At 37.0% G+C, this 24,297-nt stretch overlaps 3 protein-coding genes across 4 annotated transcripts; all 3 read right to left on the reverse strand.

Annotated features, from left to right (window-relative positions):
• Positions 1-1,209: 1,209 nt before the first annotated feature.
• LOC107686172 (protein yippee-like 1) lies at positions 1,210-14,480 on the reverse strand. The gene is made up of 5 exons (XM_016483071.1): positions 14,179-14,480; positions 8,646-8,885; positions 4,612-4,655; positions 4,416-4,524; positions 1,210-2,645 (listed from the first exon to the last, which is right to left on the reverse strand). The coding sequence occupies exons 2-5, from the start codon at positions 8,751-8,753 to the stop codon at positions 2,556-2,558; spliced, it is 351 nt and encodes a 116-aa protein (XP_016338557.1). The 5' UTR covers positions 8,754-8,885; positions 14,179-14,480; the 3' UTR covers positions 1,210-2,555.
• LOC107686171 (proline-rich protein 11-like) lies at positions 13,739-24,230 on the reverse strand. Of its 2 annotated transcripts, XR_001634027.1 has the most exons (11): positions 24,155-24,230; positions 23,973-24,082; positions 23,072-23,213; positions 22,879-23,001; positions 22,606-22,788; positions 22,411-22,497; positions 21,299-21,411; positions 21,139-21,210; positions 20,936-21,032; positions 20,156-20,769; positions 13,739-13,750 (listed from the first exon to the last, which is right to left on the reverse strand). XR_001634027.1 is itself a non-coding variant. In XM_016483069.1 (10 exons), exons 1-10 carry the CDS (start codon positions 24,167-24,169, stop codon positions 20,728-20,730), a joined length of 984 nt encoding a protein of 327 aa, XP_016338555.1. In that variant the 5' UTR covers positions 24,170-24,230; the 3' UTR covers positions 20,012-20,727. The 2 variants fall into 2 exon arrangements, 1 of the variants encoding a protein (XP_016338555.1); XM_016483069.1 differs by lacking the exon at positions 13,739-13,750 and having other exon boundaries at positions 20,012-20,769.
• Positions 14,514-19,306, reverse strand: LOC107686170 (protein SMG8-like). The gene is made up of 4 exons (XM_016483068.1): positions 17,741-19,306; positions 16,495-16,640; positions 15,539-16,408; positions 14,514-15,416 (listed from the first exon to the last, which is right to left on the reverse strand). The coding sequence occupies exons 1-4, from the start codon at positions 19,263-19,265 to the stop codon at positions 15,204-15,206; spliced, it is 2,754 nt and encodes a 917-aa protein (XP_016338554.1). The 5' UTR covers positions 19,266-19,306; the 3' UTR covers positions 14,514-15,203.
• Positions 24,231-24,297: the final 67 nt, after the last annotated feature.

Raw genomic sequence — 24,297 nt, forward strand, 5'->3', positions numbered from 1 at the left:
TATAATTTTAAACAAATGATATCTATTCTAAATCTATCTATAAAAAAAATCGATATAGATTTATAGAATCTATCTATAAAAAAACATTTGTATAAATCTGCTTAAATCTTTGTTAAAATCTGCTTTTTGTGTATTTTTAATGGAAAGCAGTCTCTATCAGTAATGTGAAGCTGTTAAGTGCTGTAATAGATGTTACAGGGTGTTAATTCCCATCGGGAGCCTGAATAAAACAATGGATTCATATTAGCTCTGCCTGGGGGGGGAAAAACACAATGTTTGTCACTCACATGGCTGCTCCTAGTATCATGGTTATGAGAGTCTGCCCACCATCTGCTGCTGTAAACAATGTTTCCTGGCTCTGCCACCCTCTCACACACTCACTGCATGCAGAGACAGCGTACAAGGTTCAGCACAGACAGGCCTTTGGGAACATTTGAACTCTGCTCTCAAAATTAATATCCTAAATATCTGCAGAAACACATGATTTACTTAAGGCATCAATTTAAACATATGAATGAAAGATAACGGTGTTCCTTATTTAAATGCACAATACCGTTCAAAAGGGTGTTCTTTTTTAAAGAATTGAATTCTTTTATTTATCAATGATGCACTAAATTGATCAAAAGTGACAGTTAAAACTTTTCACAATGATACAAAAGACTGATATTTTAAATAAATGCTCTTCTTTTGAATTGTCTATTTATCCTGAAAAAATGTTATAACAGTTTCACAAAAATGGAAACAAGGATGATAATATAAAAATTAATTGGCATATTAGAATGATTTCTGAAGGATCATGTGAGCAATGGCTGCTATTTCATAAAAATAGCAGACACTTTTAAATTATAATAATATTTCGCAATATTACTGTTTTACTCTATTTTTGATCAAATAAATGCCGACTTGGTGAGAAAAAGAGACTTCTTTATAAAATTATTACTATTATTAAAAACTGTGAATACACTCTTAAAAAGACCAACGGCAAAAGGACATTCATAAAATGAGAGCTTTATTGATATCAGATTAAAATATACTGATTCCAAATTTATCTCACGCACACTATTCTTCTTGAAAAAAACTATTTGAAATGATAAAAAAAAAATGTTGGAATAGGTGGAGCGGTCCCACAGAACGATAAATACACAGATGTAAGATTGAGTGCTAAAACAATACGTGATGATCGATCATAAATACGTACTTAAGACAATATACGTTAACATCCAAAACACCTAAATCAAAGAAAAATCGACTTCTAAAGGTCCGTTCACACCAAGAACAATAACTATAATGATAACTATATTAGGGTCCACACCAGCCAATGCTAATTTCTGCTCATTATAAGCAAGCACTGCATTAATGTTGTCTCTCACTTTAAATGCTCATGCTCGTTAAATTCAAGTGCTTCCTGATTGGCCGTCAATGTTTTTATTGTTCATCAGCTAAAACAAAAATCATTATTGTTCCTCTGTGTCGTTATCGTTACATTTGTGGACTCTACTATTCTCACAGAATTACAACGATTTTTAAAACGTTATATTTATCGTTACCGTTATTGTCCTTGGGGTGAACAGGCCTTAAATCAGGGAATCGAACTCAGTTTGGTCAGCGTAGGTGATGAAAGAGTCTTTGGTTGCGCCAAGGCTTTTTATTTACGAGCCCCATCTGGATTACCTCGTTCAGCGGCCACATTTACTAGTTGTCGATCGCTTTCTTCCCCAAAACACGTGGTGAGAAAGTCTGGTTTACCACTTGATTTGTGATTTAATGGCGGGAACTAATGAGACCAAAGGGGACATCATGGGCTGTGAGAACGCCTCAGTTCCCTTTCAAAGCTGACAGCTGCTTTTCTCAGCTGCGGCTGGGGTGAAAGACTTGGCTCTAGCTAATGTACGCGACCTGTGCCCTATAAATGGCATATGAATGCCTCATTTACTCCATAATCACATTCAAACGGAGACAGATCACAATCTGGAGAGGAAGTGTACGTACAAACCTCTATCAAACGTTGCTACTTCCGCTATACGAGGTCAAAGTAAGACCACTGTGGTTGCTACAGTTTACCATAAACGTAACGTCCCTAAAACGAACAGATCAATAAATACACGTATAAATAAACGGCATGCAAGTGACTGAAGGAAATAAAGAAAAGGGAAACAAATGAACGACGCTTCTGTTTGAGTGTGTTTTCACCCTTCTTCACCATGGATCCAGCCATTAGTTAAACCTGAGTGTGGGACAAAACCGTGACCTTGGCCAACCCCGAGGAAAGCAAACGTCAATTTGTGCCTCGATTTGCACACACGCACTCCCTTGAACTGAATAAGAAAATACTCACATAAGAGAAACACTTGGTGTCTAGCTGGCACACATTCGTTCGTATATACACACAGGAAATGGGTAGCGCTGCTGCTATGAACCTTGCACCCTCACGGTTTAGAGGTGTGTGTCAGGTAGATCGATTTCCAGGGAGGAAGTTACAGCCAGATAATGAAACTAATTATTCATATGCTGCACGTCTCTTTCCAGCGTTATGGGCCGTGGGGAGTCCAGGGTTTTCAGTCCCACCCGTTGTCCTTGATCATGTGGGCCAGCTCGATGATGAATTTGCCCTCCTTGTACTTCTGACTGCTTTCGAAAGCATGCTCCTATCAGAAAGAAGAAGAGGGAGGGAGAGAGAAAAAGAGAACGAGCGTGTGGTCACCTCAAAGTCAAGATCTGCTGATCCAAAAATAATAGACAGCTGTTGGGAAGCTTTTCTAGATATGTCAATCAAATATAAGACCTTTAAATAGCAGTATTAGAAGAGATGTTTTACTATATATGGGCTGTAAAACAAGTGCCAGCTTCTAAATCTATTCTGATATGCTTATTCTTTAAATATAAGCATCAATGATGTCAAATAACTAATTTATAAATACAGCAACAATGTCTTGAACACTCCTCTTATATAATGAATTAACATTCATTTTGATATATTTGTGGGGGGTGGGGGGAATCCAGATAAAAAGGCTAAAAAGTCATAATCTGCATTATGAAAAACCTTTCAGATGAATCAAATGTCACCATTTTGTTGTTATGTGACTAAAAATATACAATAGGAAATTATATCTTATAGTGGACAAGTCCCTCAGGACTTCTGACATGTTTCTTTAATATATATATATATATATATATATATGATTAATTTTTTAATAATTTCATACATTTTATATATAGATTTCATTTTTTAAATAATATTGTATTTGTAGTAATTTTTAATATTAAGTATATTTTTGTATATTACGTTTTAATATTATTTAATATTTGTATGTTTTACAACCTTTTTAAAAATAAACTATATAGTTATGTATTATATTATATTTTAATATTGTATTTTATAATATACATTAGTGTTCAAAAGTTTGTGGTCAGTAAGATTTTTGAATGTTTTTGTTTTAAAGTTTCTTATGTTCACCAAAGCTGCATTTATTAGATCACAAATATTGAAAAATATTATTACAATACAACTGTTTTCTATTTTAATATATTTAAAAATGATATTTATTCCAGTAACTTTTTATACCATTTCTTATTAATATCAGTGTGGAAAACAATTGTGCTGCTTAATATTTTTGTGGAAACATTGATGATTTTTTTCAGAATTCTTTGATAAACAGAAGTCGAAAAGAACATCATTTATTTGAAACAGAAATCTATTGTAGCATTATAAATTTATAAATTTACATGATACATTTATCATTTTTTGATCAATTTAATGCATCCTTGCTGAATAAAAGTATTCACATCTTTAAAAAAAATCTTATTGAGTCCACACTTTCAAACAATAATGTAAATGTTGCATTTTAAATAGAAAAATCCTTTTTTTTTTTTTTTTTTTGGAGAGATAACTTATTTTTTCATTAGTTTTCTTTTCATAAGATAAGTTTTTCAAAAGTGACAAGAGTTTAACATTTTCTGAAGTGCTCTTCACTGATTAGCCATTAGAAAGCCAATAGATTGAAATGACTCTTGGAAAACTCTTTTGTCTTGGAAAGCACAAGGTACTCAAAGATTGTCAGCCGTAGATTAGTGACGTGGGAAGCAGGTCATGAGTGTGTGGAAAAGCCACTTGAAGTATCTCTCTTGATGAGTCATATCCCTCACGTGAGATATAGATGAGTTATCTTGACCGACTGGAGAAAGCTGTCAAAATGTAAGCATTCTTGTCCGGTGTGAATTATCATGAGTGTGTGTTTGAGGTAAGTGGTCTTTGAGTGAGCGAGTGAGTGAGTGAGTGAGTGAGCGAGTGAGTGTGTGTGTGTATCTAGTCTGATCCAGGACTTACATATTTCCAGCCCAGAGTGGTTTTACAGTTAAGTGAGTGAGTGAGTGAGTGAGCGAGTGAGTGTGTGTATCTAGTCTGATCCAGGACTTACATATTTCCAGCCCAGAGTGGTTTTACAGTTCTCACAGTAGATATCGGCCACCGCGTGAAGACCGGTCAGCAGTACCCTCTCCTCTGCCGGCCCGCAGCCTACATTCACCCTGATTGATGAAAAAAGGATGTCAAAATTTGGCATGACCTTTTTGACCTTTTTGTGTTGGATGGTTAAGACAAACTACAGGACTTACACCGAGTTGAAGAGGTAGGCCCTGCCTTGACTCCCTTGAAAAGACTGCAAAGGAAATAAAACAGGAAAGATTACATAAAAAAACCCCACATCCTAACAAACACTGAATTGGCTGACATATGTTTTACATATTTCCGTCAGAGTAATTCAACATCATTTACTTGTATTGTGACTGCACAATCAGGTAATCTTTTGGGAAAATCAACTTCCCTTCGCTGCTCCATTCATGACCTTGGCAGATAGGATTTCCCAGGCATGATGTGAAACGGGACAGGGTCATAATTACGGGTGTTTGAAAGCGGTTTGGCCATATGGGCATAGATCAAAAGATCATTAGGGTGCTTTCATTTTGGCTGTGCTATACTGGATAGTAATGAAGGCGTTCTTTCTTTCTCTATCTTTAAGCCTAAATAATCTACAAGACCTGAATGAAACCATGACAACAATGGGTAAACTTGAAACCCAATACAATAAACACATTAATATAATTATAAACTCTTGTAGTATGTTAATACATTTTCTGTGAATCGGTTAAAAGTGCCTGTTTCAATCAATCAGTTCAAAATGGATTAAATGATTCCTTCAGATTCAGATTTAACAATTCAAATGCAGTCATTTAGCAGATTCACAATGATTCAATTCATGATTTAAAAGAAATTAAATATAATTCTTCCAGATTTTTAAATAAAACATTGAATCTATTCATTTGAATCTATTATTTTAAATAAATTACTTTGTATTTACTGCCAAAGTAACACATTAATTAATGACATTTAAATATGGATTTAAATGTTTTTTTTTATAAAAATTTTTTTTAATTTTTTTTACAATTTTTAAAAACCAAGTAAGATGTATACATAAAAACTCTCAAGTATATTATATTATTACATTATACACACATCTTTCAAATGTTTTTGGAGTTGGTAACATTTTAATGTTTTTATATATATAGTTTTTAAAATATAGTAAAAACAGTAATATTGTGAAATATTATTACAAAATCTAAAATTGTATATAATTTAAAATGTTAAATGTTAAACTGCATTTTCAACAAGTTAACAATCATGCATTCAATGATTTAAATGAAAATTATTAATATAATTCTTCCTTGCCTCAATTATTTTAAACCGATATTTTACTACTTTTGACTTGCATGAAACATTGAATCTATCTGGCTATGACTGTTCCATTGAAATGATGATTCCTTACATATTTTCAGTGTTTTCACTTTTATTTTTGAGTACATTATTTTTGTACTTAAGAGCTGCCAAAGTAACACATTAATTAATAACATTTAAAAATGTTTTTAAATTTACTGAATACGTGTCATTTTCATGTTTAATGAAGGCAGTTTGTATACATTTCAAATACTAGCTATCCAATTGCTGGATCACCTTTTTTTCTCCCCCTTTAACAAGTTTTACTACCTGAATGTTAAATCAAAAACACAAGCCTCCTATTGTGCAAAGTCTATTAACTTACTTTTAAACTACTACAATTATTATGTTCCACTCTGACCTTTATTTGGTTCAGAGGGATTCGAACTAATTGAAATCTAATTATCATTTCAACCTCAACTCCACCCCAGAACCGCCTGCAGTGCTCTCGCTCCCCCTGCAACACAAGTAAGCCTCGTCAGGCCGGATACCGCTGGCTTTATATCGCAAACACAGTATGTGAACAACTAATGAATGAAGCAAAAACAATCTTGTCTAATCTGCACAATCTGTAAACACACACGGCGAATCAAAAACCCTGTCTGAGACAGTCATGGTATCAGACGACCAAAACCCTGTGCGCAGACTTTAGTGTAGCATTATGGGTATACGTGGGTGTCCTGGATCATCTGCGTATACTACAGAGACGTGATTACTCTTACTTCTGCTGCACACAAAAGCCCAAATGATGACCTGCTTCCCTTGATCCTTGATTGTGTGACATGTATGTCAGGAAGCTGAGTGCCTTACTGACCCACATTCTGCCCACACACACAATCCAGGCGCGGATAACTCATATGCACAAAGTTCACATTATGCTATTAATAATCTTTGACACATATTTCTCCATGCACACACACAATGACACACACCTCATAAAAAGGCCCCATATGGTGTTTTAAAAGTGTGCCATTGGAGGAGTCTGTGCACATGTAGTACAATTAAAGTGGGATTATATGGTTTCACTAATGAAGTCATAAACTCAGTTTTTATGTATGGGTCCGTTTTTAAAGAACGGAATCAAAAGTTTACCCAAAATCCACAGAGCAATCCAAAATTGCACGATTGCAAAAAATGTATACACTACTGTTCAAAAGTTTGAGGTAAGATTTTAAAATATTTTTGAAAAATATTCTTTAAGCACACCAAGGCTTTATTTATTTGATTAAACATACAGTAAAAACATCAATATTATGAAAAATTATAACAAATTAAAATAACTGTTTTCTATTTTAATATATTTTAAAATGTAATTTCTTGCTGTCATAGAATTGCTGAATATTTAGCATCATTACTTCAGTCTTCTGTGTCACATGATCCTTCAGAAATCATTCTAATATACTGATTTGCTGCTCAAGAAACATCTCAAGATTCTTTGATGAATAGAAAGTTCGAAAGAACAGCAATTACTTGAAACAGAAATCTTTTGAAACATTATATATGGCTAAACTAAAATGATTCATTTCTAAAACATAATAAATAAATAAATAAAATAATCTTACTGACCACAAAAGCTTGAACGATATGCATATATAAAATGCAAAATATCTAAAAAATTATTATAAACTTTTTAACATATTACACAAAAACACACATATACATTTTGACACTGTTATTCCATGATGTTGCGGATGCTAATGTAAGTTAAATATTGCCTTCAATTCATGTGCAACTAATCTGAAAATCCCCAAAAATATTGTTTTGTTCACATAGTGTTTCATGACTCTTCAACAGGAATTCCATTAGGATGGATTGTACAGAACAATCCAAAAACTGTTTTTACAGAACACACCGATTGCTCAGCTGACAAAACATCTTACAAAAGACTTTTAACTGAAAAAACTCTATAAAACAGTTTTGAACACTACTAGGACCTTTATACAGCGCATGCCATTGTAAAGACTGTAAAAGCCGGTTCACACCAAGAACGATAACTATATAAAACATAATAAATAAAGAAATAAAATAATCTTACTGACCACAAAAGCTTGAACGATATGCATATATAAAATGCAAAATATCTAAAAAATGATTATAAACTTTTTAACATATTACACAAAAACACACATATACATTTTGACACTGTTATTCCATGATGTTGCGGATGCTAATGTAAGTTAAATATTGCCTTCAATTCATGTGCAACTAATCTGAAAATCCCCAAAAATATTGTTTTGTTCACATAGTGTTTCATGACTCTTCAACAGGAATTCCATTAGGATGGATTGTACAGAACAATCCAAAAACTGTTTTTACAGAACACACCGATTGCTCAGCTGACAAAACATCTTACAAAAGACTTTTAACTGAAAAAACTCTATAAAACAGTTTTGAACACTACTAGGACCTTTATACAGCGCATGCCATTGTAAAGACTGTAAAAGCCGGTTCACACCAAGAACGATAACTATAAAGATAACTCTAAAGGTAACGATATTAGCGTCCACACCAGCGAACGATATCGTCTGTTTATTCTAAGCGCACGCGCGTCTATCGCTTTAAATCCTACAGCTCGTTATAGCAGGATGGATTCTGATTGGCTGTAAATGTTTTTTTAACATTCATCAACTGGAAAAAATCATTCTGGAAGTGATTCTCTGTGCCTTTATCGTTATAGCTGTGGTGTGGACTCTGCTATTCTTTAATACTGAGAACGTTTTTAGAACTATATCTTTATCGTTATAGTTATCGTGCTTGGTGTGAACGGACCTGAAGTCTACCCCTCACAGCCTCGTTTTCATCCAATTCAATATGGTGTCTAACCTGATTAAGGTCTATGATTAAGATAAAAGAGGCTAAAAGAGACATTGCTGATTACTTTTGAGATGAGCTCATCATGGTTGGCCAGGTGTGCTCGGCAGTGAATGCAGCTGTAGGTGCGATGGCAGTTGGGCAGGTAGGCCTGGAAGGTTTTGGAGCGCGTCATGGCGACCGTGGCGGGAGAGACGGCACGGGGGCGGAACAGGAAGGGCCGGTCAGCCCAGGACGACTCACAGGAGAAACAGTGGAGCACGCAGGTGAGGGCCGTGGTGAAGCTTCAGGAGAGACGAGAGCACACCTGTGGGGAACACACACATTTTTAGGAAGAGAACTAAACGATGTAAAAATAAACTACCAGTGAAAAGTTTGGGGTAAGATTTTTTTTAAAGATAGAAATTAATACTTTTTTTTTTTTTAGCAAGGAAGCATTAAATTGATCAACAGTGACAGTTTAAGGCATTTATAATGTATCAAAAGATTTCCATTTCAAATAAATGCTGTAATTTTGAATTTCCTATTCATCAAAGGATCTTGAAAAAATGATTTTCACAAAAAAAAAATATTAGGCAGCAAAAACTGTTTTCAACAATGACAATAATAAGTGCTATTATTAATAATTACCAACAATAATTGAGCACCAAATCAGCATATTGAAATTATTTCTGGAGTATCTGGATTAATGAAAACTGAAACTCCATCTTTGCCATTACAGGAATAAATTACTTTTTAATATATATATATATAACCAGTTCTGAACTGTAATAATATTTCACAACATTACTGTTTTTTTTTCTCTCAAATAAACGCTATTGGTTCAAAAACATGAAAAAATTTCTCAATTATTCCAAACTTTTGACCAGTAGTGTATAATGCAGAAATCATCATATGTATGACACCACTACCATAAGCATATTAACATATAACAACATACATGTATGCATCAAAACATAACATATTGAACTTACACATTGTAGTCTTTAAAATGCAGTTGCAAAACAGCCAGTTTAACTTTAAGTATCACAGAGAAAAAAATTAATGCGAAATGATGTTGAAAACTGAGTGTACGTCAGCAAGACACACACAGACAGTGAACGCAGAAGACGTCATTCACACGAACACAGTGCAAATGCACGCAAATAGGCATGAATCAGAGCGTCTGTGAGCTGTTGTCTGTCAGCTAACTGTGATTGTGTGGTCCTGCGTTCATCCTGCCCTCGGGTTAGAAGGGGGCTGCGCTGTATGAGGCGGCTTTTTAATGCAGAGAGCTGGAGACCTGCCAATGAATGGGCTCAAACACACAGAGACAGCCAGACAACCAAACGCGTATGATTTCAACACTCCTCTTTGTTCGATGGATTCATCCCTAATAAAATGTGTTGCATTTAAACAAAACAAATCCATATGTTATCACACAAAATGTTGCCTGGGATGTAACAGAAGTAGTTAATGTGCTATAAAATGTAGGTTGTTATTCACGTTTACACAAATGTTCCCTACATTTTCGCTCTGAAATTTGATAGTTCAAGTCATGAACTACTTTTATGGTGCTTTGTTGTCCTTTTTTGAGACTGACAGACTCTGGTCACTATTTACTTACATTTTATGGAAAAGAGCAGTGTGAACATTATCCTAAACATCTCCTTTTCAGTCATACAGGTTTGGAATGAAACGAGGACGAATTAATCATGATGCATTTGCCATTTTTTGAAAGAACTACCCCTTCGGGTCACACAAATTTGTTGTGATTTTCTGAATTCAATTAATAAGTCGGCAATCTGACTTATTGTGTGCCCTCTTTTACGTCATCGTGGCATGTTAGCAGCTTTTCGCCTGTTGAAGGAAGCAGCTTTGGACAAGATTTAAGGCAGAACTAATTACTAAAAGAATCCGCAGGCATCTTATTTAATTACCCAGAAGCGTGGACAGCTATTCGTGAGATCGAAAAAGGGCCTTGTGAGTGACATCATCAGATATTTGAATTCCAACCACATCACTGCAAACCGACATAATTATCACATAAACAAAAGCATTCGTTGGCTGTTCTGACTCAGCAAAGTCAGCAATAAACCCTGCTGAGGTCATAAAGCACATATTTAGAAAGGAACAAATGTTTAAATGTTTTTTCCATTGTAGAATACAAATGGTAACACTTAACAATAATGTTTCATTTGTTAATACTACATTGGCTTACATAAGCTAACAATAAATAATACCTCTACAGCATTTATTAATCTTAGTAAGTAGATGTTAACTAATGCATGAACACCAAAACCGTATTGTAAAGTGTTACCATGCAAATAAAGCCACATGGCTTGTGTGACTGAGAAAACTAACTAAAAGAATTAATTATTTTTTAGATATCACATGAACTCATTGACTCGAATTAGACCATTCCTAAAAGGCTGCAAGTAAGGTTTCCTGGGAAGCTGTTTGCGATTCTGTGATTATATTTGCTTTGGCACAGATGTGATCAAACAGGCCTTACAAAAATACAGCCGGAGAGTATTCTAGTCACCAGCGTGAGGCTTGAAATTCGACTCTCCTTGGCATAATTAAGCACCATTGTGTTCGCTCTGCCATTAGGAATGTTGTATAATTTGGCCAAACGGTACAGCAGCATCATTTTCAACATAATTTCCTCATGCGACTTCTAACACAATTATACAGAATCAACAAAAGACAGATACGTCGCTGGTATAAGGCTAATTGGAGGTAAAATGATTATGGGGGAAATTTATGTAAGATGTAGAAGCTGGAATTCATTCAGATCTCGACAGATGAGATGAAGATAAACGATTGTATTATAATTACTGAGACCATAATCACCGAAACGGTGCCCACTTCCATCTCTGTCTGTTTTGTGTGTTTACCATTTCAAATTAGTCTGGAGCAGACCAAACACATAATGAAGAGATCTCATTCTTCATCAAATGTCCAAACATCGCTGATCTTTCTTCTTCTGACCACACAGTTGACGACTCGACAAACAAATCTGATACAGACTGCTATAACAAAACCAAGACTGCAATTATGGTCGAATATCCGGGGAAATGCATTTCCCTTAAAGGAATAGTTTACCCTCAGGTTATCCAAGATGTAAATAAGCTTGTTTCTTTATCGGAACGGATTTAGAAAAATTTACTTTACATCACTTGCTCAAGTCCTCTAACCATAATATTGCTTTAGAAGTAATGATTTCAAGTTAAATGATGGATTTGTTTCTTATAAACACACAGCCTTTCACTGCACAAGATGTTTGATAGACTGGAGTCGTGTGGATTACTTGTGGATTATTGTGATGTTTTTATCAGCTATTTGGGCTCTCATTCTAACGGCACCCATGCTAAATTTCACCAAATCTATTCAGAAGAAGAAACAAACTCATCTAAATCTTGTATGGTCTGAGGGTGAGTACATTTTCATACATTTTTCTTTTTTGGGTGAACTATTCCTTTAATTTCTATGGTGGTTAGACCCTGACTAATACTAACTTAAAGACAGGTAATCCTTGAGACACAATGGAGATTTTTTATTTTCTTTTTTGTTTATGCATGCATATATCAAGAAAACTAGCTCAGGTTTCCTCAACAAACTTGGAAACACACATGGGCTGTTTTCAAGTGCATAATATTGTAAATCAATATCATCTCTGTCCCAAAGTATTACACTAACACAAATCAGATAAACCCGTTTTTAATAAAAATACCTGTTATGTAACAATAACACATGGTCTAGCAGGTACATCAGCACGAAATCTGCTTTTAATAAATGGCTTTGTTTGTTTTGCTTGTTAAACTAGAACATCATAAAAGGTCTTGCGCATTTTAAGCAGTAAGAGGGCATCTAAACAGACAAGGACCCCCAGACAGGTGGCGAATCCCCCCTCGTTCCCACCAGTCCCTCACATAATACACAGCAGGCAGCTCCCATAATAGCACCTTTTTTTTTGCTGTCCTTTGAAATCAGTCAGCACAAATTAAAAAGCCCCTGCTGCGTACACACATATGCTGTGATATTTAGCTCTAACTAAATTGCTAATTATACATCTGATGGATTAACAATTTATTTTACAGTGTCCCTGTTAACGTAATTACAATACACAAATACAAGGAGCTCTTTAAAATGATTCATATTGATTAGTAAATGCACACTTAAAATAACATTTTAATATTTTAAAGTTTGGAGAAAATACAATCCTGAAAATGAAAGGGGTCATATGATGCGATTTACATTTTTCCTTTCTCTTTGGAGTGTTACAAGCTCTTGGTGCATAAAGAAGATCTGGCATAGAGGAGAAACAATAATGTTGTTTTTTGAACCTTAAACCGCATAAACACATTGCATTACACCAAAAACACAAAATAATGTTCTTTTTAGCAACGTCATATGACCCCTTTAAAAAAAAAAAAGCCCACTTCAAGAAAAATAACCTCTAAATGAATATACCGACTTTGAAAAGGTACTCTTTGTGCAATCATCCGCAAGTATAACCTCCCAGTCCATATTCTGATGGCACAAACTGACAGAAATACCCATGAATGTGCAAAGCTACTTAAGGGCAAGAGTGTTGGAAACGGAGTGGGTCAGATGGAGAGACAGAACGATGGATCCAGGTCAGACGAGTATGTGTGGGTGTCAGTGAACCAGTTATATGTAGGCCATAGTAGATGCCACCAGACTGAGAGTGCAGATGGCAGCACCAGCTCAGCACCTCTGGCAATCACATCTTTGAAAACTCCCACAGCTAAACCAATTCAGAAAAGCCAGCTTTAAAATGACAACAAGCCTGAGTGTCACCAGTATACGTTGTGATGACAAAACAGTACACAATATCAACACTGCAAATTATTTAATAGCCACACTTTCATTTTAAGTGTTCTAGCCCTCTAAGATCACTTGCTTATGCATAGCATGTTTCATAAAAATAATTAACAACGTGAGTGTATTTATGCAAGTATCAAAGAAATATCAATAACATGCACGTTAATGTTAATTAAATAGTTTGTTGTGCAATATGAGTGGCATGAACGCTTTCTCACAATGTTGTAAGTCAATTCCCATGTTCTTTTTCATGCAAAACAGCATTTGAAAATTAAAGCAGATTAATTTAATTTATAAAATATTATTAAATTTCAAGTCATAGTTAAATTCATATAAAACATCCTGAGAACATACAATTTGAGTTCATGGCCAGTGACTCATGCATAAACAGTTATTTTTCTTCTTCTAATGTACCAACATTTGCTGATAGTGACATATAATCCTGTAATAGTCTAGACTTAAAGCACACTTTCGGAAAGCAGATGACAACTATAGTATAGACTCTATACTATACTATAGAGTATAATTGTTGACATTTTAACTATGCATTGATGCATTGTGTATACATTACGTTTTAAACCCAGATTAGCATCTATCATCGGCAGTGAGATCTAATCTAAAACTAAAATATGAGTTGACAGAATTTACAAGGTTATTTTTAGTGAGCTGTCATATACTGCACGATACTAAATAACAAACGTAACATATTTAAAAAGACGAACTTCCTATAAAAGGTGTCACTACAAGCATTATAATTGGACAGATGTTACCTTTGAATGGAAAGGTATCGCGCAGGTCCAACTCTCTCTCTCTTTAAAGCTGCAACTTCATGCAAAACAGCAGGCGATCATTCCTCACAACACAAAGTTTCCAGGTATCTTCATCAGCCACGCACCTCGAGAGCAGCGCTCTGTAAATACAGCACCGTTGCGCATCGGGCCTCGCCATACAAGCTCCCAGTTTGATTGACAACCAGGCCAGCAAATAGATGAGACAAAACGGCCTAGCAACAATACTCTGATTGGCCAGCCTAAAAAGTGGATGGACCAATGAGCGAGCGCAGAGGATATGCAGGCGAAAAACCAAAACATTTGTTATCTTTGTGATGTGTCAGCTGGATAAGTAATAAAAACTAAAAGCGAAAGTACGTCTTAAATAACTTTAAACTCATGAAATATTAAGTATTTATAAGATATTACAGTTGTCACGCTGTATTTTCTCACTTGAGAATGTCAACGATATCCCGAATCGTAATTACGTTAGACAGATCACATAACTAAATAGCGCCTCTCTGTGTCGTGTGTTTACTTGCTATTTTATGTAAAAACCGTAACAAACCTTAATAGACTGATATCTACTGTAAAACCACAACCATAACAGATTGATATTTTAACATTCTTTCTAAGGAACAAGTGTTTTATACGATCTCATTTTATTTACTCGGGTAAAAATAATTCATAACATCAACCTCAAACGTCCACAACAGACAGAAAATCCAGAGTGGACACTATTTGCATACACATTTAAAAAGTAAATTCAGTTTAAAATAATATTATAGTTTTATAATGACATTGTTCACTGTCTGTTTTTTTTTCCTCACTGCAGGTATTTATTTACTGTAAACACAACATTCCTTAATTTGACTGCTTGTATTTACAGCCACAAATATTTCTAGAATTTGGTTAATAAAAGAACCGGCACAGAAAATGAAAAGAAGCATGGAGACACCAAATGTCCATGTCCTACAGATATTACAGATATCCCAACAGTGCTTTTAAGTGCAGAGTGTTTTTTGTTACTGTGGAGTTGAACTAGTCGTGTTGGCACGCAGAATGCCTCTCAGCACCCTGAAGTTTGCCAATGGCTGGGTCTCCTTCGGAGGGTAGCATGGTCCACGGTCTGTAACGTAGGCATAAGGGAAGCGTAACACCCAGAGTCCATCAGGGGGCAGCGCAACCTCAGGCTGCTCAGGATGGAAGATAGGACAGGGAGGGGGACCTGGCTGGACCTATGAGAGAAGAGAAGCACAGAACAGTATACTTTAATGGAGAAAACGTATGTGGTAATCATTGTGAATACTTCAATTTGAGAATTAAATTGACTGATTTATCACTTTTTAACATATTGTACCTGTGGGTTTAGGACAATCTCAAGAGGAGCATCAGGGACGACGATGAAAAGACGAGCCAGTTGAGCGTAGTGTGGCTTTATCCCTCGTCCTTGAGCTGGAGAGGGAATGTATAAAGGCATATCAGAATTCAAGCATCTGGTTGCAGGTTCCTTTGGTCCACCTTGCCCAAGCACTTTGACTACTTTATCAGGGCCAGAACTAAAGAAGCGGCGCCCTCTGCTGTCTTCATACTCGAAACCAACGAAAGCACGAGCTACATCATCTCGTTTGCGCCCTCGTCCGATTCCTCCAGCGCTGCCTCGCTTTCCAGCAGATGCTTTATTCGGAGCTGGCCAGGAGGCTGGACCTCCATCCAGAGGCTCAAGCGATCCTACATCTTCCTCGGATCGGCTCCGAATGACAACATCCCAGGGCAAGAGGAAAGCGGAGCCTGGGAGGAATCCAGGTTGCTCTAAACCAGTGAGGCTGTTGTAGGCCTTAGCTGGACCAAGTTTAACAAGAGACCAACTCGAGAACTTGGGCAACAGTCCCTTCGGGCATCCAGAATGAAGCATGCCGGGAAGATACTCCACTGTGGAGGGCTGTCTGTCCACCAAGCTTGGCCTCTTCTCTTGTCCTTCTGCTCCATCCCCATATGTTCCAAGGCTGTCAGTTGACTGGCCCAAGCTAAGAGCTAGACTCAGACTTGTGCTATCACCAGGTGTGTGAGTGCTAGTCTCTTTCTCCTTTAGACGATCAGCTTCTCCTGATGGAGGTACCTCTCCAGGTCTGGGCACCTCATCACTAGCAGGAGCAGGGTCGGGTGTGCTGGCTTGGAACACTGGGAAATTGATCCTCTCCAACTTCCCACAGCATTTCTCCTCAAGCATCTGAGAATGATAGACAGAATGATGAAGAATAGATTTAAAGCTTATGTAGTGAATATTTACAGTAGAAGAACTTGGCTGCAACTGACTTGATAGAAGTCATAGTTGGCAGCTTGGATGTCAAATGGATCTTCTCTTGGAGACTGCTTCCTACCACAGTTACAGGAACTTGTAGAGCGGCCTCTACTATTGTGGTATAGAATAGGTGGGTTGTGGTCCATTTCTGGCTTCTCTCCTGCAATGTGAAGAAAAGTGCTAACTGAGGTAGAGAGAAGAATGTTCTACAAAATGCCAAGGAAAATAATTTTGACTCTTCACAACAGCTGTTTCTATCACCCTGTTTTTATGCGCATTTTGATGTCTCGCATCACAAACGAGTGATGGAAATACCAAATTTCGTGAAAAAAAATTAATTCTCAAAAAAAAGTTTTTACGCTCACTTGAGGGGCATCTGAAATGTTGTTATGGTCTTTTTTTAATTGCCTGAGCAAAGTCTGTCGTTAAAGTATTTCTGTATAATTGCTTTCCAGAACTGTCTTATATGACTGTGTTCCCAAACAGCAGGCATCCACCTCTGCAGGAAGTGACGATTTTGTTCTCTTTGACTCGGTGGAAAACGGTTCTTGTTCGCAAATATTCTATGCAATGTTCCAATATTGTGCATGGGTTAAATTTGCATCTTTGGATGGAAATCAAAGCGACTTGGAGCATCGCATAGAGCACCACATTCCATATTGCTCCACTGACTTCCATTAGAAATGGGATTTTTTTTTTCTGTCAAAATGTTTCGTTTTAGATTCTGCAAACTCTGCCAAGAGTCAAAAATATTTGCTAATTGACAGTATCATGAAGATATTTAAATTTATGCATCTGCCAGATGCAGAGACTTACACTGCATTGGAGATACACATTTTTATAAGTACTTGCATTACCTGGGAGTCAAAGCCACAACCTTGACATCACTAACACAATGCTCTAGCTACAGGGATGCTGTTTACCTTGAAACACTCTTTTAATATTAACTTTATATGAACAATGTTAGACTAATACAAACAATATGTATTGTATAAAGTGCTACTTGACCAACAGTATGAAACAAGCATTTAGGATTAGGAATAAACATTCATTTCAGGTTTATTTATGTATTGATTGATTATTAAACATGGTATATGTCATAATGCAGATTTGTAAAGTAAAAAATCAATGGAAGGTACAAGGGGTCATCAGTCTAAAAAAAAAAAGAAGATATTTCTCTACTTTAAAAGAACTCAAGAGTATGGTGCTAGCAACACCAAGGTAATGGGTTCGATTGCCAGGGAATGCATGGATCTTTACCTGGCTTTGGCAGCAGATGAAACTTATGTACGCAGTGCTGATCCGTAAGGCTGCGCTCCTCGCAGAGCTGATGCCCGTTACTCCAGAACTTGTAGCAATCCTCATGGAGCTGCAAGGCGTATCTTTGAAAGGCGACTCCCCTCGCATGCTGGCTGTACACTCGCAGTGCCTGCGCCAGTTGATTCTTGTGCACGGTGGTGGTGTAATTATGGGGAAGGTTTGACTGGTACGCACTGTGAGCCAGTGGCAAGGCTTTCTGACACCTGTTTTCAGAGAACTTCGCATCTGCGTCAAGGAACCCCTCCAACACTTTGAGCTGACCCTGCACCTTGAGGGAGATCTCGGCTGCATCATCCTCAGCGTTCTCTATCATGACCTGATAAAGTCTGTGCGCAACATGCACCCATTTGGAATAAGTAGGCAACTCGAAGTGTGATGGCTGCGGATTGCGACCTACACTGTCATCAAAACCTTTCTTGGTCAATACGAGTTCGATATGCTGCCAAAGGAACTCTTTTAAAGTGCAGTCCACCAACTGCCCTCCTGAAGAAAGACTACTTTCTACATTGAAAGAGGGTTGTCTATTGGAGTGCCTCATCTGTTGGTACCGCCTTTGCCTGGGCACAGGCGTGCCGCCTTCACTTTCTCGAAGGACACAGTTGGACCGCAGGTGCCCCAGAAGAGAGCCAATGGGGTCCTCATCTGGTCCTGGCACTACATATACAAAAGCTTGATTGGCAGGGACTGTAAAGAGACAATTACTACTCTGGTTGGTCAATACACGACTTTTCCGGAATATCCTATATATCTGATCTTCCAGAGCATGCTGCAGTCTCCTTCTTGGGGAGTGTTTTTTGGGTTTATCCCCTCCAGAGCCATCAGTCCCATTCCCACCAGTGCCAGAGGAGGCCACTCTGAGCGCTCCGTTCATCTGGAACACGAATAGCAAACGTGGAGGGCAGGGCCGACAGTTTAACTTCCATTCTTTAGACACTGGCGAATCTTTAATCGCGGCGCGCAACAGTGGGAGCGCTTTCTGCCGTAGCGCGTCCAGAGCGCGAAACATTCTATCGTACGTGACGTCGAACGAACATGTGGGATGAACCAGCAGAAGAACATGGCACAGCGAGAAGAGATACAGCAGCTGCATACAGTGATCCTTCTCTGCTGCTTTCCAAAACTCATGCGCTTCTGCATGACCCAAACCCGCCGTCAATGACTCGCACGCGCGAATAAACTGGCGGTTGTCAAAAACAGATGTTAATACGAGATACAGCACGCGGTTCTCTTGATTATAATACGCATGGATCGATGTTCCCCCGCTCGAGCTGTCAGTGTCGTCGCTCCCAAAGAGAGAGAAGACGTGTTTATCCGCTAAGGTGTTTATGAGAGAGTCTTTGATTGATCCCGGTTGCATTGCGCTTTTCCCAAATATGCCCAATACGCAAACGCCCTCATCTTTGTCCACGGTGTCTTCTATTATTTCTGATTGTAACAGTGCTCCGATATTCATGGGCACCGCCATTTTTGCTGGACAGAAACAAATGGAGGGTGCTTTGATGAACGCATTTCTCTGAGCGCAGAAGAAGAGTCCGGGTGGATACATAAATCTGCAAGTTAATGTCCGGACAAAAAGCATGCAAAATGTAATAAGTACATAGTAAATTGTTTTAGAAATATATAGTGTTTTTATTAACTAAACCTAAAACTATTAAAAATCGTTTTCGGTAATTAAAAATACTAAAATAAAATAAAATATAAAAGTTAGATAACACTTTTGTTGGCTTGTCAGCTAACTAAAATAAGATTTAGTTAAATATTAAAAGTACTAAAACATAACTTAAAGCTGAATAGAAATATAAAAACGCACAAACAAAAGCACAAAATTACTACAGCTAAAATTAAGAGGAAAACTGAAAATATACAAATACACGCTAATTCAAAATTTTGATGAATACTATAATATATAAACAAATATTAGATAAAATCTTAAAGGTAAATCAGAAATGTTGCCTTTGCAGCTAATTGCAATAAGTTTAAGTTGAAATATTAAAACGACTAAAGCAAGCAAATAAAAATTACAAAAGCACATACAATTTTTAAAACCTAAACTAAAATGAATTAATAAATTCTTTAATAGTATATAAATAATACTAAAATAACAATGTACATTTTATAAGCCAGAAATTAAATCTTTACATTATCTTTATTTAAATGCACTCATTTGCACTGTAAATAAAAAAAAAAAACACATACACATTTTCTGTAGGTACAATATTTATTAAACATTTTTTATTAATTGCAATATTTTTTGCATACAAATAAAAGTGGCTTTAGAGAAATATTGCAAAAGACCCTTAAAATACAACATTAAGACATTGTAACATGTAATTGGGTATTACGCCTCAAGCCCACCTGAGTCTCACAGTGACACGGCTGGTTATGTCAAGCTTTGCTTCACGTTTTACCACACACACACACACACACACACACATAAGATATCAATGGCGTACTGAATTTATAGATCACTAACTGACTTGTCTCACACCTGTACAGACTTCAATACAGTACTATATTTTAAAGCCGAGTTAGTTCACACGTTCCACAGTCATATTCAGTAACAGTGACACTGAACCGCATGTTCAGTTATGTAGTTCTACTAATTATACAATTAACCATATCTAAAAACATGCTCAAGATGACGTGCATTTAATTATCATACAGTGTGCATTTGTTATTATGCTTGTGAGCATGTTTTGAAAAGGGGGTTCTGATATAAAAGCACCAGGAAGCACATTTCACATGCAACAAGTATATAAAATAACATAGCAGCGAGTAACATCAAATACTGTCCTGTCACTAAAATAGTTACCGTAGTAACATGACAGTATGAGAACCAAAGCTATTAGCACAGTCACAGTACACATGTAAAAAAAACAACAACAAGACTGGCCATGCAATAAAAATAAAACAGTCAATTTCTTTGTTTAGACAGCCTTGAGTGGTGATAGTCCTTTTGTTAAAGCACTCTGTAAAGAACAAAAAAAGAATTAAATAAATAATTTTCAGCTCATAAATTCATGATTTATATTGTTAAATAAAATTACCTTTTGATAAAATGAAACCAGCAGTCTCAAAAAGAACTTTAAAGGAACAAATTCTGTGATTCTTTTTGGGATAAAGCTGTTTACATACCAGGTACTGGTTTCCTAAACCTCTGGTCATGCTCGGATCCATGCTTGAATCCATCACATCATTCTCGTTGTTACATAGTGGTGTGCCACCAGGACTCCTAAGAATATAACGAATGAGAAGTATAGTACAGCTAGATGTGATGTCTGCAGTTTTAGGCATGTCTTGGCTCTGATTCCAATAATACAAAGTAAAAGTGATCTTGCCTCATTAAGTTGACTTTTCGAAGCTGCACCCGAAGATTCATGGGATTTTTGGTTGGTGTCCTACAGACAGTCCTACAGAGAAGAGCACAAATTATGTATAGCAAAAACCAATGCATTGCTTTGAAGCAAAATAAATACATTTATTTATGCACAATTTTACCTGCAAAGGCTTGATCTACACTTCAAGGGGAGGTCAGGATTAAAGCGCCGTAAACGGACTTTCTGCAAGTCTGCGAGTGTGACCAGTGGTGAACTTCTTCTCTCTGGAGACACCTGTGAACAAATGTGCCATCATAAATATCGACTCAATGCAGAATTCAATGGAAAATTGAGGACACAATTAGTGGTCGACCGATATATCGCCAAGGCCGATATATCGGCCGATATTTGGCATTTTTACAAATATCGGCATCGGCCGATAAGTTTTTCTGTTTGGCCAATGTGTTCGAGGTTTTATTTTGACGGCGCGCCGGAATTTTATTTTGTTCAGCGCCTGAGCCTACAGTGCTCACATTCTCCTTGTTCGCTGTCATCTTTCAGTTCTGTCTAATATGGATAGAAGTCTGTCTAATAATCCGATAGAACTGTTAAACAAAGGAATTAAAATGTATACAAAAAGTATTATAACGATTACTTTTATATTATTAGTAATAGAAAGGCAAACATTATAATACTTTCTCGTTTGCCGTCAGCATTCAGCAAATACTCATTTACATCATTTAAATTTGAAACAAATCTTTGAATGGCTAATGAAAATGTAATTTCACAAACCTTGCAAACTTAGTCGAATCCAGATGTGAGATCTTGTGAAGTGTGCATGTGACTTGCATGATCGCGTGTTCTCTGCTTGACTTTCGGTCCGTGCAAATTGAATGCTTTAAACATAAATTCGTGATGTCAAATTATGCTGCACTTGCCCACTGTCATATTCATGTCATTTTCACTGTGTGCTGTATGTATGATGTGTGTTATAAGTGTTACCTTGGCTTTATTTGAAAAAATATGATTCCCAATGCAGTTTACTTCCTTTTTAATTATAAAATTATAAAAAATATTTATTTGTGGAAAATACTTTGTCATCTAAAGTATAAGTATGTTTATTTTACAAAATGATTTTTTTATCCATTTTCAAATGATTTAAAATTTCTTAAATATTAATGAAAATAAATACAATTATATCGGCTTTATATCGGCCATCGGCTTTCCAAGATATCGACATCGGCTGTCAAAAAAACAATATCGGCCGACCACTACACACAATCTTTCACTCACCTGAGTTTTTTGGCCTGCAGTCACTTTCCTTAGTCGTACTGCTTGAAGAGCTCGAAGAGTCACAGCAGCAGGGCCATTTTGCTTCTCCTGTTTGGGGACAGGAGGAAAATTAGTGCAAAACCTAAAATAGTGCAAACCTTCATAACTTGTTTTCTCAACAAGCAAAGTGAAGTGAATTGAAAAATAAACTATTACCTTCAGAGAGCTCGTTTGTGTAGGTTTTGGGGGAAGTGAGGCCATCTTCGGAGCAGCAAGTGTCAACAGAATTTGAGGAGGAGGAAGAGGAGGGGGAGGAGGAGGTGGTGGCGGAGGTAGAGAGTGCTGAACACCATCAGGCATTTCACATTGACCGCCTACAGTCTTGACTTCACGGTACAGCTATGAGGTAATATTTATACACATTACAAGCACTGGAATTTTGAAAATAATTAAAGAAAATCCTTTTCAGTACAGCTGAAAAATTCCAACCTTCAAAGTGGAATGCAATAGTGCGATTTCCCTTTGCAGCTCCTCTACTTTTTGGTGAAGGGACTCCACTCTTTCTGAATAGCCTCTCCAGATAAAGACGACATTCAAGAGACCCGAACAGATCTAAAAAACAATCAGTTCAGACACTGAAAAGCTCTTTTGAACTCTAATAAATGAAAAAAGAAAAACTTACTTGATTAATCGTCTTTCTGCATTTTTGCATAACACGTCCAACTGCAGAAAACAGAGCTCCAATACTTAGTGATGAAGACAGCTGTTTAGTGGCTTGAACACTTGTCTCCTCCATAGTGTCCCCCTTTGATTTGTTGTCTGGACTGGGTGGAAGTATTACCAGAAAGTTAAGTAAGTATATATAGATATACAGTTAGCTCATAAGCCTTTTATTTTCAAAGTCTTACAGGGATAGTTTACCCATATTTTGTGAAATACCTTATTTTTTTATAATACAATGGAAGTCAATAGGCACCAAAACTGTTTGGTCACCAACATTATTCTTCAAATATCTTCTTTTCTGCTTTACAGAAGGGGAAGTCGTGGCCTAATGGTTAGGTTGTGGGGTCGAGTCTCGTACCGGCAGGGATTGTAGGTGGGGGGAGTGAATGTACAGCGCTCTCTCCCACCTTCAATACCACGACTGAGGTGCCCTTGAGCAAGGCACCGAACCCCCAACTGCTCCCCGGGCTGCCCACGGCGCCGGGTGTGTGTTCACGGTTTGTGTGTGTTCACTGCTGTGTTTGTGCACTTTGGATGGGTAAATGCAGAGCACTAATTCCGATTATGGGTCACCATACTTGGCCACATGTCACGTCACTTTCACACTTTTCAGATCAGTCATACAGATTTGGAACAACATGAGGGTTAGTAAATACAGCAAATGAAGTTATTATTTTGTCTTGTGGAATATATGTAAATATCTATCTAACGTTAGCATATTTGATCTTAACACATAAGTATATACATGGCGTGTACATGATATGTGGTACAACAATTCTAAACTATACTGCAAGTGTATATGAAAGCACTGTATATACAGGCGTTGCATTTGTAGATGCATAAGTAATTCAGTTGCTCACACAGGGGCCGTTGGTATGGCAGGAGTCCCAGGTGGCATCTTGCTCTTTATGGCCCAGCGTCGACTGCAGCCATTTCTCTTCCTCCGCCGCTGAAAGGCACGGCCGAGGACCTGGAAAGGAATTACACATCGTTTAATGATTCATTAATTAACCGATTTAAGTAGCTAATAGTAACAACATACCCCGAATCCAAGCATATCCGGAGTTGCTGACAGATGTCTGTCTGATTTTGAAAATAGTTCCTTATTGTTTACCCTCCAATAGGATTGCAGCTGCAGTGAAATGGGGCGGGGCTTAACTTTTGATTGGTTAAGGAAAACGGAAA

Source organism: Sinocyclocheilus anshuiensis, unplaced genomic scaffold (assembly GCF_001515605.1).
Source record: "Sinocyclocheilus anshuiensis isolate Anshui unplaced genomic scaffold, SAMN03320099.WGS_v1.1 scaffold437, whole genome shotgun sequence".
Classification (NCBI taxonomy): domain Eukaryota; kingdom Metazoa; phylum Chordata; class Actinopteri; order Cypriniformes; family Cyprinidae; genus Sinocyclocheilus; species Sinocyclocheilus anshuiensis.